Raw genomic sequence first — 16685 nt, forward strand, 5'->3', positions numbered from 1 at the left:
CTTGACCTGTGTCCTCACCTGTAAAATCAGTTTCCTCTGGGCTGTGGTGGGGATGAAACCTCAAAAAGTACTCCATATTCTGAAAACTTAAAGGGAAAGAAGCATACAGACTGATTTTTTGTCTAAATTGTCCTCAGAGAGACCAAATAGTTAATGAGGGAAAACTGAGTTTTCTGCTTAATCAACAAACTCCAGTTAATAAATGCAGGCATGATAAAACTGAGAGTATCGTCGCTGCCCTGTGACCCTAAGGAAGGGCTGCTTCTGTGCAGTGATCAGCAGTGGCAGCTGCACCACCAGGGAAATTTTCCAGTGACTGGATCAGGCTGCTGCCTGAAGCCACTGAGAAATCTTAAGAACTTAGACACAAACAGACATGATGTGCCTCCTGAAGTTCCCGACAGGAAGCACCCAACTCCACCTACGGCACATTCCTGCCAAAAACAGTGAGCTGGAACCTGATCAAGGAGTTTATGGGAAACACCAGGGACAGAGAAACAAGTTCAAGAACACCGTGAGGCCGCATCAGCCAAATCCGGACTGTGGCGAATTCTATAGGGCAAACAAGCCTAGACTGTTTCAACAGATAAATGCCAGGAAAAAAAGAGGGCAGAGGAATTTATAATTTAAAAGAGATTTAAGAGACATTTCAATCAAATACAAAGGGTGTACTCTGTATGGAAACTGATGAGGACAAGTCCATCATAAAAGGACATTTATGAGATAGTTGTGAATGAGAACATTGACTAATGACATAAGGAATTGCTGGTGCATTTTTAAGCATGGTAATGGCATTGTAGTTATTTTATTTCTTGAAGGGGTGTATACAAATTACAAGTGAAATCAAATGGTATCAGAAACTGCTTTAAGGAGCCCAGTGATGGGGATCAGTGTGGAAGCAACGGTGGGGGCAGATGACACAACACTGCCCATGAGTTGATAATTTTTGGAGCTGGTGATTGGAACATGGCTCATATTATTTTTTTCTACTTTATGTTTAAAATTTTCCATTAAAGAGAAAAAATGCATGAAAATTACCTGGCACATAGTAGCAGCTCAGTAAATGAGCAAACCACACTCAGAGAAGCAGTCTGGTCTCCAACCTTTCTGGCATGAGGGACTGGTTTTTCCGCGTAAGGGAAGGGGATTTGTGGGGGGGGGGGCGCGGGCAGGGAGACAGGAGGCGGAGCTCTGGTGAGCTTGGCTTGTGGCACAGTTCCTAACAGGCCACAGACTGGTCTGGCAGTTCCAGGGTTGGGGACCCTGCTTTGGAGAGATTAAGTAATTTACCTAGAGTCACGCCGAGTTGGCAAACACCACGGCCTGCTTCTCAGCAAGTCGTCTGCCTGTGTAGCCTGGTTGGCTAGCTACAGTAATCACAAAAGCCACTCACTGAAATTGAATTTTTATTCCAAATGACTGTAATGGCTAGAAAGACAAGAGCTAAAACTCAAAACAATTTGCGTAACTGGAAATCAGAAGTAGCTGATCTGCAGGAGAGGAAATGGTGTGATGGCAGCCTTGGCATTCTGGCAATGGTTATAACCCAGAGAGCATCAAATACCCAGTGTCCTTCTGATACACAATCTGGATGTATGGTATTTACAACAAATAACGTAATAAGAAGGAAAGGAAAGGGAAAAAGACAAAGAAACCCGCCCCCAACAAAATCTCAAACCTCAGAAATTAACATTCACATAAGAACACGATGGTGAAGACTTTTGGTAGCAAAATTTTCACAATTATTAAAACGGGAATCTTCAAAAGTACCTCTTCAAATTCAAAAGCTAAAAAAACCGAAGAGGCAAACAGTTACACTGGCTTGGAAGAGCTGCCGCCTGTCACAGAGGTGACAATCAGTCCTACTTCCAGACAGTGACAGCGGGTGAGCAGAGGCGCCAACCCGCGCGCACTGGCGTCACTGATTGTGCGAGAGGGCGGGGCCACTCGCCAGCACCAGCCGAAGCCCCAGCTACTGCTCCTCCTGATCGACACCGAGGCTGCCTTTCTGCACCTCCAGTTCCTCAGCACTGATCATCGACGGGTCGATGGCCGCGTATTTGGTTCCGTGGAATTGCAGCAAATGTATCTGTAGGAATGCAGAATCATGACTTTAAATGTCACCATAGTCTGCAAATGCCTTGTACTTCTAAAATTACAGTAATCCATACTAATTAGAGAAAAACTGGAGAACACAGAAAAGTGGAAGTGTTTTTTTAAAAACCACAATTTGGGATTTTTGTTCCTTATTTAATATGTAGTCAGTCTCTCCAAGTTCTGACAAACTTCATAAATGTCTTAAGTGGTGCCTGCTGCTCCAGCAGGGGTTCACCCCCACCCCACCCACCCCTCGGCCACACGGCAGGTCCTTCCCACCCTCTGCCGCCCCCCCCCCCCCCCCCCCCCGCCCCCGACACTGTGGTGGCTGTCTGGGTATCGAGTTTTCCTGCATTTAGGGTCCTACCTTTAGGACCCATTTCCACAAGCGGGGACAGGCTCGAAGGATGTGAGTTTTTTTTAAGACTCTTGATACTTTCTGCCGAAGTAATTGTTTCTCACTGATATTCTTTTTTTATTTTATTTTTTATTGAATTTATACAGGTCTCAAGTGTGTAACTGAACAAAACATCATCTACACACTGCATGGTGCGCCCGCCGCCCCAAGCAAAGTCTCTTTGCTTCCTCATTTCACCCCATCTCCCACTTTTGCCCACCCCTACCTACCCCCAAGCCCCTTTTTCTCTGGCTATCACCACACTGTTCTGTGTCTGCATATATGTTTTTTAAAAATTATTTTATTGTTGTTCAATTACAGTTGTCTGCATTTACTCCCCCCACCCCCTCCCCACTGCAGCCAAACCCACCTCCCTCCCTTGCTTCCACCCCTCCCCACCTCGGTCTCACTGCTATTCTGATATCCATTTAGGTAGAGGGTGAGGAGGTGGTATTTTTTATTTTTTGAATGCATTAAAAATAGATCTAGAAGTCGCTTCATGGAACTCAGATTGACTCCGTTTCTGTCTGGTGTGCTGCTCTGACTGAGTTCATTGTGCCCAGGGGGCAAGGTCACATCCTACCAAATGGATGCTTCAGTGTTAGAGGTGGGCGGGCCTGCAGTTCTTAGAAAAGGGATGGTGAGCAGAGCGACCCGGGTATCTCTAGTATACCTGCTCCAATGCTCCTATAAATTATTAACGTCAGCCAACTTTATTGAATCGCTGCCTCATTCCTACAGGGAATTCTGTAGTTCTACTCCACTATAAAAAAAAAAACAATTTTATGTTTCAAATCATAGACTTTGGGGCTCAAAGTGCTCTGGGTTCCAAGCTGGGACTCACCTGCACGTACAGATTCACCTCTGCACTTCTGCACAAGTATGGGAAATTGCCTCCTGTTTTAAGGTGAGCCCTCCGGGCGTTGGGGTACAGTTTGTACATTTCTTCTTTAGCCTCAGTGGAAAGTGCACTCTGGTCAAATACCTTTGTAAGAAAGACAAGGTTGAAACCTACTGGTCTTTTGGTATGTTCTTTTCACATTACAGAAAGGGCAACCCTAAGCATTTCTTTCTCATGAGGAGCCACTTGCGGAACCCCTATGCAATCTGGGGTACCTCCTCCTGCTGACCCCTGGTGACTCTGATTCCAATGGAAGTCGCTAACTACAGATTTTGCTGCCAAACGTTTCTTGCATTTATGGGGGGGAAATTCTCCTATGAAATTCCTTTTTCCTCAAACATAGCTTATTAAATTAATATAATGTTAATAGTGAACAAACATTATTGAAAATGCCTATTAGCCCTGGCTGGTGTGGCTCACTGGATTGAGTGATGGCCTGAGAACAAAGGGTCACCAATTCAATTCCCAGTCAGGGCACATGCCTGGGCTGCAGGCCAGGTCCCCGATAGGGGGCGCAAAAGAAGCAACCACACACTGATGTTTCTCTCCTTCCTTTCCCCTCTCTATAGAAAGAAATGAAATCTTTTTTTTAAAAGATTTTATTTATTTATTTGTTAGAGAAGCTTGGGAGCTTGTGGAAGAGAGGGAGAAAGAGAGAGAGAGAAACATCAATGTGCGGTTGCTGGGGGTTATGGCCTGCAACCCAGGCATGTACCCTGACTGGGAGAAATGAAATCTTTAAAAAAGAAAAAGAAAATGCCAATTTATTTCAAAAAAGATCATAAAACCCCAAAAGAACATTTTAATTTTATTATTAAACACAGCTACATAAGTAGAATATGCTCAGTAAAAAAAAAGTTCTAAGAAAGTTTAAAGAGTACAAGAAAAAATCTAGAGCCAAAGCTAGCAGTTTGGGGCATGTGACTGCAGGTATTTTTCAATGCCTATACAAATTGATGTTTATACACATATGCAGAAAAGCAATTTAAAAGAAGCAATAAAAAATGCATCTCAACTTGCTAACGCTTATACATGACCACACATCCAAGTGGTGGGCATGTATCCAAGTGGTGGGCAGGCACAGTTTTAAAAGATGAGCAAGCAGATCGAATGCACTGTGAGGAGCAAATATCTCACTGAGAGTCCTGAAATGCCTGCTCCATGTCATGCATGGTAAATGTCAGAATGCAGAGATTACAGTGTAAAATGATAAAAAGTTATTGTTTACATGCTTATAGTGAATAATCTACTGACAAAAATGAACTTTTTAAAATACCCTGTTATTTGAATTTAGTAATAAATCTAGTTTTGAAGCAAAATAGTTGTATGATATTAAAAAAATACAAGCCAAAACCACAGTGAAATACCGCTTCACATCCAGTAGGACAGCCATCATCAAAACGACAGAAAAGAACCAGGGTCGGCGAGGATGCGGAACAGTTGGCACCGTGTGCCTTGCTGGTGGGAGTGTGAAGTGCCAGTCACTGTGGAAGATGATATCACGGTTTCTCAAAAAGCTGAACACAGAATCACTGTATGATTCCAGCAATCCCACTTCTAGGTGTAGACCCAGGAGAATGAAAAGTGTGGACTCAGAGGTTTGTGCACCCATGTTCAGAGCAGCACTATTCACAACAGCCAAAAGGCGGAAATGACCCAATGACAGATGAATGGATAAATAAAATGTGGTTCAGACATACGATGGCATGTGACTCAGCCTTACAAAGGGAGACATTCTCGCACGTGCTGCCACACGCTGCAGGGGCTGGGAGGCGGGGCCGTGGGGAGTGCTGTGTAGTGGGCACAGAGTTGCGGGTCGGGGTGATGAAAAGCCCTGGCAGTAGATAATGATGGTTGCTCAACACTAAAAATGTACTGAAAGCCACTGAACAGCACACTCAAAAAAGGTAAATTGTGAATTTCTGTATGCATATTTTACCACAACTCAAAGGTGTAAGAAGTTTTTGTACTAATTAGATTTAGGGAATTCTTGATTCTCCGCCCTCCTGAGGCACCTTCTCTTTGCTGCCCAGATGGGTGACAGCTGAGCGGCTGCTGAGAATAACAAAAATACACCACAGTGGGTAAGAACGACCACATTTGTTTAAATTTACTCTGATTTCAATGGTGCTGTTCCTGCTGGGAAAAATACAGAATAAGCAATAAACAGACTTTTGGAATTAAGAAAGCTGGGGAGTTTAAAAAAAAATTTCAAGGCTGCATTTGAAGAACACTGAAAAATTATACAATAATCATGAGGATCTTGGCATATGCATTTGAAAAGACAGAGCATCTATGTGACTTAAAAGGAAGCTTACATCCATGATGGTCACAGGGATGTCCCGAATTTTATGAGGTTCCACATATGAATTTTGGCAATTCAGGGTAAGTCTCGAAGCCAGTTCACTCTGACCCAAACTTTCCAGCTATAGAAAGAAACACAGGTAAAGTTTTTGAATTAATTTTGTTTTTCACATTTACATTAAATGCACAGACAATATCTGCTTATAAAAGCGGTATCGTGTGTGCTGGGGCCAGAAAGGTCACCAGTAAGGAAACATAATGTACTTGAGCGACATCAGTGAGGCCTCTCAGGTGGTATTTTCCTTTCCTGGGAACCTGGGATTTCCCAGTCTTCAGCTGGAACTGCTTCTTCACCTGCGTGCCCACGGGCAGCAAGCCAGTTCCCGCAGCTCCAAGACGACAGATAAACATTTAGGAGACCTCAGAGCTGCCTAAGACCCCAGAAAAATCGTCTAGCCCAGTAGTTTCTGAATGCGAGTCCAGAGACCTGCTACGTCAGATGCACCCGGGGACGTGGGGGTGGGAGGGAGGGAGGAGTGGAATAAAAACGCAGGAATCCCGTGCCCAGGGATTTCAGTCCAATGGTCTGGTGTGAGGCCTTGGAATCTGTACTTTGAAAAGCTCCCCACAGTGATTCTGATGAATTACCAGCAGTAATATCTTTTGGATTTACTAAAGTTAATACTCAAGTCTGCTTAACAAGCATCTCTGATACATACTACACGAGACAGATTGCCTTCAGGAACCAAGCAAACACGGCAGCTCCCAGCACAAGGTTTCCCCGCGTCCCTGCCCCAGTGCTGTGATCCTTACCCTGTCCACCATGAAGTCAATGGCATCAGCCATCACAGGGTCCACTGGGCCAGATGAAAAGTTTCCAAGAACTATTTTTTGAGCATAAATGATGGCATCAGCCAAAAGCTGTAAAACAAAGACCTGATCATTTAAACTGCCAAGACTACACATAAGCAGCAAATATCTATTCAACCCTGCAGCACTGTATTAGTTAGGTACTTGGGATCTAAAGATAAAAAGACCTAGTCCCTTCTTTCAAAGGGCTCAGCATCTTGTTTTTATATAAGCTTTCCAGGGCTCCCAAAGAGTTATGGCTTAATATGATTAAACTTCTGAGGATTTGAATAATTATAAGTAATATTTCAAAACACCTTTACCAAGGTAGACATTCTGATGATTCCAGGACCTCCTCTCCCTCCAACTGGCCTTGTTTCCAGTGCTAAGCTAGTTCCTTTAGAAGACTGAAAACTTACGATATCAGCCTTCATGTTTACCTCATCTTTGGACTGACTGATATTTCAAAACAGCAAAACGAAAGAGTTATTTATTGTACCTCCCAAAGTTTGCTATTAGATTCAACTAGGCTAACTCAAGACAATTCCATCTTTATGGATTTCTATTATGTGATTTTTGGTTGATATTCATTCCATTAATTACAATGCTGGGAGCCAGTCTGTAGGGTGAACACTAATTTCTCTAAGCCTATACTGAAAAGACCCATAAAAGCTGCAGATCTGCTGCAGATGCTCAGTAGAACGGCCCTGTGGGCAGCGGCGCTTCCCTCACAAGAATAGTCGGCCGTCTTTCACTTACCTGAGTTCTCCACCTGCCCCCACAGCTCTCCTATCTTCTAAAAAGGCCAATGCCTAGGTTTGCTCTGGGAGGGGTGGACCCTCCTGGCTATGTTCACCCCTTTGGCCTTAGTGTACGGTGTGTAGTAAGTGCTCAGGTATTTGATAAAAAGTAGCTAATCTGAAACACCATGAAATGGGATCAGTCTTGGCTTCTAACCGTTGAAACATTAAAAATCATCAAAAATAGCTCTGGTTGTTGTGGCTCAGTGGATTGAGCACTGGCCTGTGAACCAAAGGGTCACCAGTTCGATTCTCAGTCTAGGGCACGAGCCGGGGTTGCAGGCCAGATCCCCAGCAGGGGGCGTGCGAGAGGCAACCACACATTGATGTTTTTTTCCCTTTCTCCTTCCCTTCCTTTCTCTAAAAATAAATAAATAAAATCTTTTTTTTAAATCATTAAAATAATCAAAGAGCTTTAGTACATCACCTGGATACGATGTACTTGTAGCTAACATATACAAGAAATCGTTTCATGAATGATGAGTAAACTACTGAGGTGACATCAGGAAAAGTGTTAAAAAATAACAGTACAATCTTAAGTAGATGTGAAAATCACAAAAATATCATTTACCTGTAACATTACGTGAAAACCAACCTGATCAGACAGGTTTCTTTCATTGCCTTGTTAGCAATGAAAGAAATGCACGTAAGTCAGCTTTAAGGCACCGTTAGACACCTATCAGACTAATTAAAATGACAAAATCAACGCAAGTGTGGTTCAGAGGAAGCAGACAGGCCCTGCTGCCCCACAGAGCAGTCCACGACCCGCTGGAATAGTATCAGGACCAGTAAGGGTCAGGACCGGCAGAATTCCTGCTGGCAGACTAAATGCTCTAGTTCCTCTATTTTGGAGGGCATATCTCAAGGAAATAACCCAGAGGGGGAAGGAAAAAGGTAATTTGTACAAAGACTTACAGTAAAAGAGGACAAAAAACTGGGAGAAGCCAAATGCCTAAAGAAACCGCATCAGTCAATACACAGAACTGTTTGCACAAAATGAGTGGAACAAGCAGGACATGAGGAAGCTGCGTGTGTGCTGAGGGAGGCAGTGAGAACAGGTGGCTGCCTAGTACACAGAGCCACGCAATAATTCAGAGTAATGAAATAGCCGACTTCAGGGCTCATTCAATTCCTTTCTCTTGCAAAGGTGACCATTTCTAATTTGAAACACCAGGGCAGTTTCAGAAGACAGATATGACTGCCCTCCCTCTTGCCGTAGTGCAGCAAACAAACAAACAGAAAAACAGACAAACAGACAAACACACACAAAAGCTAACCTTTTCGAACTTCCACTGAACACACAGAGTGAGACTTTTGGCCGAATGTTCACACTCTCACCTGTTTGCAGTCCACGTCTGATTAAAGATGGAGGTGTCGCTGAAGGAGTTGCAGAGGATGAGGGAATGGACTCTGGGAGACTTGTGAGTATATTCAGCAAATTTCTGGGCCAGAAAGCCTCCCAAAGAAGCCCCAAAAAGATGAACCTAATTGCAAACAAACACAAGGAGGATCCCATAACAGTGACCAATCCTGGACATAAATGTATTTTTTTTAAAGTTGTTTTAACTGTCACCAACCACAGAACAGAATGTCACTACTAGCCAACAGACTAAAATACCTACAGCTGTTAGAATTTTAGGAAATGCTGTATTTAGATGCAGTCTGTACATCTCTCAAGAAAACAATACAACTGTGTGTACGAATTATACAAGTTAAAAGACACTGTTTGCAGATTGCATTAGAAAACGAAACCACTTAGCAGTTTCTGTTTAAGAAAGCTATGAGTTGGTAATCCCACTCTGCACCCGAGAAAATGGAAAACACGTGTTCACACCAAAACTGTACACGGGCGTCCACAGCGGCGTTACTTATAACAGCCAAATATTCTGGAGTCGATCCGAATGTGCGCCAGCTGACGGACGGATAAACAAAAGGTGCTGTGTCCATACCATGGGGTGTGATTTGACAATAAAAAGGAATGAAGCACTGACACATGGATGAAGCTCAGAAACTTTATGCTAGGCTAAAGGAGCCAGTCAGAAAAGACCACCGATAGAATGATTCCATTTATACAAAATATCCGGAATGGAATAATACACAGAGACGGAAAGTAGAGTGGGTTGTGGGGTTAGAGGGAGGGAGGGTGAGGAGTGAATGCTGAGTGTGGGGTTTCTTTCTGGAGCGAAGAAAAAGTTCTGAAACTGACTCTGGTGCTGACTGTGCATCTCTGTAAATGTACCAACCGTTGAATTATACTCTTGAAAAAGGGTAAATGGTATGGTGTGCGACTTTCATCTTAAACCAGCTGTTATTAAAAACTAAGAGAAAGACAACAGCAGGCCATGCTAGGTAAACGCGGCATTCAGGTCGCACATAAGTACTGTCAAGGTACTCACTTTGTCCAGTTGTAAGTGGTCTAGAAGCTTCCTGAATCCGTCACAGAATTCAAGATGGTCCCAATAAACTGGATATTGCAACTGAAATAATAACACATTTTAAAACTTATTTTAAAAGCTCTAAAGGCAAATAGTAACTCATATACATCTGGAAACTGCAGGCTTCTCCTAACAGCATTTCTCAGTGGCTCTGCACGTGGCATCTGATTTCAGGAAGGGCACGGTCGCGTGTGAGGTCGAGGGCACTGGGACGAGGCGGTGCCCACCCTGCTCTCACGGAGTGCTGTCCACCAGGAGGGACTGCTAAGAGCCTAAAGCAAGACAGGTTGCGCTGCGGGATGCAAACAGCCACACCGGGGATGGTTCAAGACTCCGGAAAAATTTAAGCAGAGAAGAAAAGACCTGGCAGGAAGGCAGCAGGCGGTGTCTGCCGATAATAACTAGTTTTCTCGAGAAAGAAAAGCATTGTCAGGAGGAAAAGGAATTGGATTTGCTTTGTGCGGTCCCAGCTGGTGGTGCCCTTAGTAGAATTTTTGGTTACCTTCCCAGAGAAGAGATCTGGCCCACATTTCCTTTCCGTTAAATAGGAAATAAAATGTATAATAACAGCAGTAGTCCCACAGGAAGTACCTGTGCACGTTAATATTCCGGGTCCCAGAGACGACTGCCCACTCCACAGCAAAGGAGCGTCTCCTTCTCTGGAAGTCAGGAGCCCGACCCCCACTGCCGTTCCACGGTGGAGGCGTGCCAGAAACACCAGTCACCAGCTACGGGGCCTTCCCCACCCACTCCGTTCTCCCGAAGAAGACGACTCAAGAATGACCAATGAGAAACTAGATTTAGACCAGACTCAGTGGTAAAATATCAACTAGAAACCAAAAAGTTCTTAATCAAATGCTAAGGATAGGAACTCATCAGTGAACCTCACTTCAACAGACAAAGGTTGAAAGGAAGCTTTCGGTCACCTGGATGTGAGCGGATCTCTTTGCTCCAAGGGAGAAGCCTCGTATTCCACACTCACCTCCCTGGGTGACAAAGGGGGAGTGACAGTGGAGTCAGAGGACTGGGCTGGGCTCACCCTCCGCCACCCAGTGGCTGTGCGACCTGCAGTGATCATGAAAATGGCCGGGGCCTCAGTGTCCTCCTCTCCAAATAAGGACAGTGCTTCCCACTGGCCAGAGTCACGGCAGGGAATGCACAGAAAAGCTGGGAGCAGAGAAGGGCTCCGACAGGTGCCTGTCCCCTCAGCGTCTCTGTCCTGCACCACCTTCCTCAGAAGGCTTCACTTCCCATTTTCAAAAAGGGAAACGATATCTTACCTCAATAAAAAAAAGTGTGCCCTGCGCTACAGTCAATCAGAAACAGAAGCACAAAAACACACAAAGACCCGAACTGGGACACTGAATCAATAATACTTACCGCTATCACCCGGTAGCCCCAGCCGGTCAAAGCCAAAATCTGCCGGAAGAACACGTCCGCAGTCCCGCTGACGGGGGGCAGAAAGATGAGAGGACACCTGATATTCCTGGGACCTGCGTCATAGAGCGACCATATCTTGCTGTCGTCATCATCCACGATAATCTGGAGGGAAGTTATAGAAAAATGGAACGTCTTACGGATTTGGTTTTTGTATGGTTAACTTCACACTGTGATTTCACTGACAATTTTAATACCACTGCCTTGTTTGTTAAAAGGTAACCTAGGGGTCACATCAGACTAGTATGTAAAATAAACTGCTTTGGTCTCTTTTCCTTCTTTGGTGCTAAGGAAGCATTCCACAGAACCGCTTGATACTCTTCCACAGAGCTGCTTTTTCCTCCAGCTTTTAATCTTCCTTTCCATCCATGATTACATGAAATCTCTTTGGTTTACCATTAGACAGCAAACTCAGTACACGGCATCTTATTTCTTCCCCGTCCGTGTGTATGCGCGTGCGTGTGTGAGGGGGAAGGGCGGTTTGCAGGGTCATTTTCCAGGGCTGGCCCAGCAAACCGAGTGGGATCAGCAGGGTCAGAGTGTGCACAGCGGAGGCAAGACTTCAGGCCTTAGGGAGAGACTGGGTAGAGATAGTACCACTCAGGAGATGCTTCAGGAACCTGATCTAGACAGAGCTTCCACAGGGGAGACTTCTGCTAGAGGGGAGGGAAGAGGCAGGTGTGGGTATTACTGTCCCAGGAGAACGTTTCAAGCCACTTAGTGGGAGGTAAGGAGTGGGTACAGGAAAACTGCTTCTCTTTTTTTTGGAGCAGGAGAAGTGGGAGGAAAGGAGAAAGGTCATCAGAAACCTTCCTGATTTAAAGGTTCTGGACCCAACAGGGGAAGACAATGAGCAATAATGAGCTGAAACTACTTGAATGCTCCGCATAGAGTTTGGCAGATGCTCGGTGTTCAGTGAGTGCTGGCTACCAGTATTATCCATTACGTGATAGTTTAAGTTTTGTTTTGACTTTTGGTGGTATTTGGAAAAGTACATTAATGGCTTGAACTTTTGCCAATGCAATCAATATTTATCCAAAAGTTGAAGGCCTTCACGTTCTATTTTCTGAGCCCTCCTAGCTGGCAGTGCCCTGACCCCCAGTGTCACTCTGGGTGGCAGTGCACTAACCACGGTCACTGATGTTATCAGGAGCAGAAAACTGGGTGAGGCAAGTCCAGAGGGCCCTGACCCTTCCCCTTTGGACTTCCCAAAGGCCAAAGGTCACAGGTGGTCACAGTAGTATCTCACGCTCATATTTTTACCCTTTGTGTGTTGCCACTAACATTTTTGCTTTTCATGTTTTTGCTGTAATTGTGGTAAAATCTCTCAGTGGCCTCTGACAGCGCACACAATAAATCTCAGCCTTGTAGTAACAAAGTTCACATGAGAAAAGATCTTAAAATTTTCCAGAAAAGCACTTCAATCATCCAGTTTGGAAGAAAAGTAACAGAAATAGTATATTCTCTTTTTATTCCCCCACCCCCCTAGTTTTATTGAGATATAACTGACACAGCATATTCTAAATCATTTAGAATTAATTTGAGATTCGGAGTTAATAGTAAAATTTCAAATAATTAAAGGTTATTGCAACTTTCTCAGAGTTCTGTGAATGGCAATTTTGTCAGAAATCCTTTGGAAGACACAGTATCCGTTTGAAAATTCAAAATCTAGAACCACGAAATTTATCAATTAATTTATCATGACTTCTGTGGACCAAACTGACGTGACAGCTGCAGAAAAGCACATCAGTCAAATAACCTCCTGTAACCACTTCTAAGATTTCTTAGGTAAGTGTGTGTTGTTTTGGTTCTGGCGATCAGCTTGAGAGGAGAGCCCGTCCAGAGGAGCTCACACAGGTTAACCTGAGGGGATGGGACAAAGCAGAGGGGCTCCAGAGGCCAAGGCTACTCTTAGCTGGGCAGTAAGCAGTTTCCCTGGTAGCAAGAAGACAGGGCTCTCTTCAGTAAGCAATGAAGCACTTCCGGCCTTGAAGCCAGATTAATTTGAGTTTAATTCAGACCTCACCAGGCTGTGTGACCTTTATAACAAGCTAACACACCGTGAACCTCAGTTTTCTCACCTGTAAAATGGGCACACCACTACCGACTATGTTGAAAGAATTAAATAAGATACTAGGGACTTCCTGCAATAGTGCCAGGTGTATAGCAGGTATTCTGTCTATACTTGGAGAACTGTACCTCAAATTTCTATATGGAGAGTAATTTTGTTATTAATTCAAACTAGACTAACACTCCACTGCTGTCTACCCGGACAAAATTACAGAGACATAAATGGTCTTCGAGATCCCTGTACTCTGATGCTTTTGCAAGGGGATCAGCAAAGATTTTCCTCTATGACTTTGACGGCCTTTGTCTAGTATGAACCTCAATGATTTAGAATTAATTTGGGGTTCAGAGCTGATAGTGAAATTTCACAATAAGTGTCTGGTGTTTTTGGACATCCCAGGGAAATAAACTTTCCAGGAGATGACCATGGCAGCGCAAGCATATCACTGCTAACAGAGTGTAACCCATTATAAATCTTAAATCCGAGGTACAGAAAAATGCTTTATAATAGCATCTTATTGCCCTTTCTGTATAGTTGCTGTGAGCTTTCCACTAAGCTATACTGAGGAATACACATATTTTGCTTGCTTGAATATGTAAAAGTAATTATAAAATAATGATATAGTTATATCTACTTTTACTTTTGAATAAGTCTCAAAAGTTGACTGTACTTGACAGACGGGGTGACCTTTATGTTTCACAACTCAAAGTCATAATTCTTGGCAAATGACCTTTCCTCCCGAACACGATTAGGACATAACATCTACATCACACACAAAAACAATAAAAGATTTTGCAAAACAGAGGTGTAGTAAAAGCATACCTACCTTTTTAAGGGGAACTGTACTTCTAAACCAGTTATAATCAGGAGAGACTTTAATCTCTCCCATGATTAGCCGAAGTGGAGGTTAACCCTGAAATGAAAAGCATGTGATGTTTCATGTCAAGGACTCATGTTTACAGCAGAGCTACACGTAGAGTCTGGTCTAGCTACACCAACAATACATACTTTAAAGGGTAAAACCAAGAAAAGGAGCTGTTTTTCCGTTGCTGGTATATACTTAAACTACAGAAAACAACTGAGTGAAATGCAATATAATTGTAGAGCAGGAGGGAGCCCTGAGAGATCATTGTTCAAACCTCCTTAGTTCCTTCAGAAGGAGAATCCGATCTAGAAAACGTAAATGACTTACCAGCGATCCCATGGCTACTGCGGAGCGCGGACCAGACACTCCTTTCTGACACCAGGTTGCCTGTCCCGGTTAAATGACTCGCAACCGCAGCACCAGCACCTCTCTCTGACAATGCCTTAATGCCTTAGTAAGCCATTTTAGTAAAGATGTCCCTGTCCCATAGAATTACAGGGAACAGCCCACACTGGAGAAAGGAGTTAACATAAGCCTGCTTCCCAATCAATTCACCAAATGCCACAAATCTAACTCTGGTGGAACACAACATCAGAAATTCCCATGTAGTTCTTAATGCAAAATCTAGGAAAATGGCTGTTCATGTTGGTGTGATTAAAAATGACATAATATCTGCCCTGGCTGGTGTGGCCCAGTGGACTGGGTGCCTGCCTGCGAACCAAAGGGTTTCCAATTCAATTCCAGTCAGGGCACATGCCTGGGTTGCTGGCCAGGTCCCCAGGAGGGGGTACGCAACCACACATTGATGTTTCTGTTCCTCTCTTTCTCCCTCCCTTCCCCTCTCTCTGAAAATAAATTTTAAAAATCTTTTAAAAATGATATAACATCCTCTGAAAGATCTATGACAATATACCAGGGTAGGCTTGAAGGCACCTAGAACTAGCAACCAAACAAAACATGCCTCTAGGAAAAATGTGTGACCTTGGAACAGACGTGGACCCTCTTTGGGCTTGCTTTCTCATCTATGACTGTTTTGCTATGTTATGTCCAAAGCCTAGAACAGTGCTTGGCATACAGCACGCATTATCTGTTGACTAAATGAGTGACTATGTCTTCAGGACACTGAACTAGGCAATCCTAGAGTCCCTTCTAACCTGGGCAACTATGGGTGTTGAACTGGTTGAGCATCTTCAGGTCAAAAGCTGTTCTCATTGCTCAGGCATCTGTGTTATGCCATAACAGAACCTGAAATTATAGTTCCCTGTTGCAGGTTCTTATTGCCAAATGAGGAACTTCCACCCATTGGTTTCAAAGGATTCAAATACTTGCAATGTACCCCAGGGCAAGTCTGGATTTCCAAGCAGGGCTGGGATGAGTCTGAAGCCCTAGGACCTAACTTCTGGGCTGACATTTTAGAGAAGCTTCTCTGGACTGACGAAAGGCAGGAGGTTCTAAAACCAATGGAGCTCTTCCTTCTCAGCCTTCACATTGGCTGCCGCAGGCGCACAGGACCCTCAGCAGCCTCAGCCATCACCTCCAGCACTGCGGTGGAGGTTACTGATCTGAACCCCAAGGAAATGGTAAATGTAGACATCCAATACTGACTTGATTTACAACCTCAATGTTGTAATAATGGTCTCTATTCTCAAGGCTAGGATGGAACTTTTAGAAAAATTTGTTACATTCATAAGTTGCTCTAAAGTACTAAGAAAATTATTAGCCAGTCTTACCCTGAAAATCAGTGTGCACAGATGCAGTTCCTCACATTGAAATAAAGAAAACCATTTTTGCTCTTAAATATTATCCCTTTTCTCTTAAATATTAACATGTTAAAAAAATCTTAGCCATTTGAGCTACAGCTTTCCCCTGAGCTGGTTATTACTTTTAATTGAAAGCAACTAGCAAATATAGTTAATTCTGTAATGTTTTCAACCTGGGCAGATTTGAAATATTTCTATACCATCTAAATATTTCCTAGTGGAAACATTTTTTTTTACTATTGCATTACTATACACATTTACTATTTCACAGAAGAAAATATCAAAGACATGTTTAGCAAAAGGAAAATCTCAATAGGTTTATAAAACACCATAGGTAATTAAAACCAGAAAGCTTCCTTCTAGATTTACCAAAGGTGGCATAAAACAAATTACTCATAGTCTGGAATCAACTGCAATGTACTAACGGAGCTACTACACACAGGTACACACAGTCAACATCATCCACTTCTCCCCAAAGCAATAAATACAAAGACATTTCTTACCACAGTCCTCAATGTTATTCACAACCACCCCGGTATCATAACATTTTATAACGAATCTTGCTGGAGAGATTCCACTCAACTGTGACTAAATTTTTGTGGTGGCAAGTGATTTTAACACTTGTGCTGGTTTGGCAGCACATGAAAGGTAAGACAGACACCAAATGCTGCAAGTGACCAACTGACGTCTAAGTAGAAAAAAAAAAAAGCTCACTGCTGCAAAGGGAAAGCAGCTGTGAGCAGTATGAAAAGGAAGTTTGTTCTCCCAGCTC

At 43.5% G+C, this 16685-nt stretch overlaps 1 protein-coding gene across 1 annotated transcript; it reads right to left on the reverse strand.

Moving 5' to 3' along the window:
- Positions 1 to 1389: 1389 nt before the first annotated feature.
- On the reverse strand, positions 1390 to 16565 carry SPG21 (SPG21 abhydrolase domain containing, maspardin). Its single transcript, XM_028508013.2, is given in 10 exon segments — positions 1390 to 2089; positions 3339 to 3479; positions 5714 to 5821; positions 6513 to 6586; positions 6589 to 6620; positions 8687 to 8832; positions 9745 to 9825; positions 11164 to 11325; positions 14115 to 14201; positions 16417 to 16565. Coding segments are annotated over 9 exon segments (924 nt in total). The 5' UTR covers positions 14178 to 14201; positions 16417 to 16565; the 3' UTR covers positions 1390 to 1972.
- Positions 16566 to 16685: the final 120 nt, after the last annotated feature.

This window comes from Phyllostomus discolor, chromosome 1, assembly GCF_004126475.2.
Source record: "Phyllostomus discolor isolate MPI-MPIP mPhyDis1 chromosome 1, mPhyDis1.pri.v3, whole genome shotgun sequence".
Lineage (NCBI taxonomy): Eukaryota > Metazoa > Chordata > Mammalia > Chiroptera > Phyllostomidae > Phyllostomus > Phyllostomus discolor.